General features: G+C 50.0%; 1 protein-coding gene across 1 annotated transcript; it reads left to right on the plus strand.

Annotated features, from left to right (window-relative positions):
* Positions 1-2,111: 2,111 nt before the first annotated feature.
* Positions 2,112-3,311, plus strand: LOC103641507 (senescence-specific cysteine protease SAG39). The gene has a single exon (XM_008664851.2). The coding sequence runs from the start codon at positions 2,133-2,135 to the stop codon at positions 3,189-3,191; it is 1,059 nt and encodes a 352-aa protein (XP_008663073.1). The 5' UTR covers positions 2,112-2,132; the 3' UTR covers positions 3,192-3,311.
* Positions 3,312-3,593: the final 282 nt, after the last annotated feature.

Consider the following 3,593-nt stretch of genomic DNA (forward strand, 5'->3'; position numbering starts at 1 on the left):
TGCCCGGTCTGATCCGGCCCAAACCCGAAAAGGTCCGTATTGTTTGAATTTCGGGCCGGTCCGGCCCGTTTGAATTTCGGGCCGTGCTGGGCCGGCCCATGTGCCTAGCTCTCGGCCCACGGCTCGGCCCGTAATTGCTTAAACGTGCCGGGCTCATTTCGGGCGGCCCGAAATTATAAAAGCCCGAAATTCACATTAGGACCCGAAATTCAATTTTGGCCCAAAATTCACAGGGCTCGAAATTCACATCAGAGTTAATAAAATAAATAAAAGATAAGACAAATAAATTTGACCAAAAGCAAACTTAATATTTATATTAAGTTACCAGAGCTATGCAATGACTACCTCGTTTACAAATCATTTTGTTAGAAAGAAATAGAGTATAGTCAGCTCTATATAAAGTTTGTAAGTTCAGTTCATTATATAATGTTCATAACAAAAATAAAATTACATCACATACTCTAATTCAAAGCTATAAAAAACATCTAACTAACATTATCTCTAGCTTTGTGTTCTTTATCAAGTACATGAAAATGTGGAATGAAGTGTGGTTTTAATAAATATATGAGCATTTTCGTGCCTCTATATGGGCTATTTCGTGTCTGCCTTAAACGGGTCGTGCTCGTGCCCGCCCATGGGCCGCGACCTCGGCCCAAACCCAGCCCGGCACTAAAATATTTCGGGTCATGCCGTGCATGGGCCGTGCTTTTTTTTCCGTGCTTCGGGCCGGCCCATCAGGCCCGGCCCAAATGTACACCTATAGCCGTGTAGATATGGTTGCGAGTTTATTCTTTCTAGAAAAAGCAAATTACACAGCCGCCATGGAGACCAGGGGCACGACGACGAGAGGGTAGGAATAGAGGCACATAGAGATTGTGGGCAGACGGTGGCCGGAGGCAGATGAGATGCGGCGGTAGAGAAGGTTGGAGAGGAAACGAGCGAAGGGAGAGGGATGGACACGATGTGCTCTCGAGCGTACGGGTTCAGGTGTTTTTTTGGAGCCTAGGGATTCTTGGTTCGGGTGTTTTTTTAGCCTAGAGATACTTAGTATTGGAGGAATATTCTTATTTTAGAGTCACTCGGTTATATCTAGAATCAAACCAAACACCCTATATACTGGAACGGAACGACTCCATACCACAATACTCTAAAACCAAACACTACCTAACATCCAATTCATAAGACTTTCAAGATTTGAGGCACCTTTTCACGATGACATGTGGGATCACTTTGAGTTATTTACATGTTGGTCAGGGTATCAAATCTTGAAAGACTTACGAATTGGGCGTCAAATTTCAAATTTTCTCCATGCAAGAAGACAGGTTCTTTTGGTCAACGTATAAGTTCTGTTTGACTGACTTTTATCAATAATTTTATGAACACTTTCCCCTATTTTTAATAATAATTTTAAGAATTAATATTTCTGTCATAAAATAATATAATAAAACAAAGCAGAAAAATGAATGTATCACAGCTTTACCTTATCCTTGTGGGTCCCAATGTAACGAAAAGAATAATGTTATCCCCAGCCCCCCAGGAGAGAGCAGAGCACACGCCAGAGGCCCAGGGAAGGGTGCGTGGGCGCGCCGGTATGACAGGGCGTGAGTGACAGTCGGTAGCACAGTTGGCTTGGGCCGCTGCCATCGAGGCCGAGGGCGGGAGGAGACAGCCACGCGCGGACCGTAGTCGCCATGGAGGAAAAAAGCTAAGAGCACCGGTGAGAAAAAAGCATGAGAAATAAATAAAATAAAATATAGGGTATTGTAATTATGTTTTCCTAACATATGGAGCTATTTTAGCCGATAAAATTTCGAAAACAATTCAGCTTTAATAAAAAAAAGCTATTAGTGAAGCTTAAAGAAAAGCTTTACTGGCTATGCCAAACAGGCGGGCCACAATGTCATTTTCAGCTCGCCCCGAAAGGTAATGCGCATGTCGTAGTTGTTTTTGGTTCGTTCGACGCTAGCTCGTACGGCACGCAGCATCTCTATGATTATTCTACAGCTGTTAAGCTAGAACCTTGGCATGATTATTCTATAAATACACCATGCATGCATGCCCTACACAGTCACATTCAAAACCACAGCCAGTGTATATACATTACTAGCAAGAAGCCTAACGTAGTAAACGCCATGGCTACTCACTACTCGTCGGCTTTCGTCCTCCTCTCCGTCGTCGCCTGGGCCTGCGCTCTCAGCGGCTCTCTGGCGGCGCGCGACCTGGCGGACCAGGACCAGGCCATGGTGGCCAGGCACGAAGAGTGGATGGCAAAGTACGACCGCGTCTACAGCGACGCCGCGGAGAAGGCGAGGCGGTTCGAGGTGTTCAAGGCCAACATGGCCCTCATCGAGTCCGTCAACGCCGGCAACCACAAGTTCTGGCTGGAGGCGAACCGTTTCGCCGACCTCACCGACGACGAGTTCAGGGCCACCTGGACGGGTTACAGGCCCAAGACTGCGGCGGCCAGCAGCAAGGGACGGAGCCGGACGGCGACGACAGGGTTCAAGTACGCCAACGTCAGCCTCGACGACGTTCCGGCGTCCGTGGACTGGAGGACCAAAGGCGCCGTCACGCCCATCAAGAACCAAGGTGAGTGCGGTTGCTGCTGGGCGTTCTCCGCGGTGGCGTCCATGGAGGGCGTCGTGAAGCTGAGCACGGGGAAGCTTGTCTCCCTCTCGGAGCAGGAGCTAGTGGACTGCGACGTGAACGGCATGGACCAGGGCTGCGAGGGCGGCGAGATGGACGACGCCTTCGACTTCATCGTGGGCAACGGCGGCCTCACCACCGAGAGCAGGTACCCGTACACCGCCTCCGACGGCACCTGCAACTCCAACGAGGCCTCCGGCGACGCGGCGTCCATCAAGGGCTACGAGGACGTGCCGGCCAACGACGAGGCCTCCCTGCGCAAGGCCGTCGCCAACCAGCCCGTGTCGGTCGCCGTCGACGGAGGGGACTCCCACTTCAGGTTCTACAAGGGCGGCGTCCTGTCCGGCGCGTGCGGCACGGAGCTCGACCACGGGATCGCCGCCGTCGGGTATGGCGTCGCCAGCGACGGCACCAAGTATTGGGTCATGAAGAACTCGTGGGGCACCTCTTGGGGGGAGGCCGGGTACATCCGGATGGAGAGGGACATCGCCGACGAGGAGGGTCTGTGCGGCCTCGCCATGCAGCCCTCCTACCCGACAGCCTAGCCGTTGATGAAGAACGTACCCAATTAAACTGCTAGATATTAGTCCATCTATAAGATTGTGTGTAATTAAGGTTGTGAGGGCGAGACGACATGAAGCTTCACCTGCACTGTAAATAATTAATCCCAGCACACACACACACATATATATATATATATATATATATATATATATATATATATATATATATATATATATATATATATATATATATATATATATATATATATATATATATACACCTTAAGTACTTAGTGAGGGCGTCCACCAGACATCCGTGCCCCCGCCAGTCCGCCACCAACGCACGTGCGACGCCTCCAACTGCGACCGAGCCATTAGCGCCTGCGTCTGCGCCGCGCCTCCACTGGAGTCATCTTCGCCCCAAATCCCAGCGCCCTTCCCCAG

The sequence above is a fragment of the Zea mays genome, chromosome 10, assembly GCF_902167145.1.
Source record: "Zea mays cultivar B73 chromosome 10, Zm-B73-REFERENCE-NAM-5.0, whole genome shotgun sequence".
NCBI classification, from domain to species: Eukaryota; Viridiplantae; Streptophyta; class Magnoliopsida; order Poales; family Poaceae; genus Zea; species Zea mays.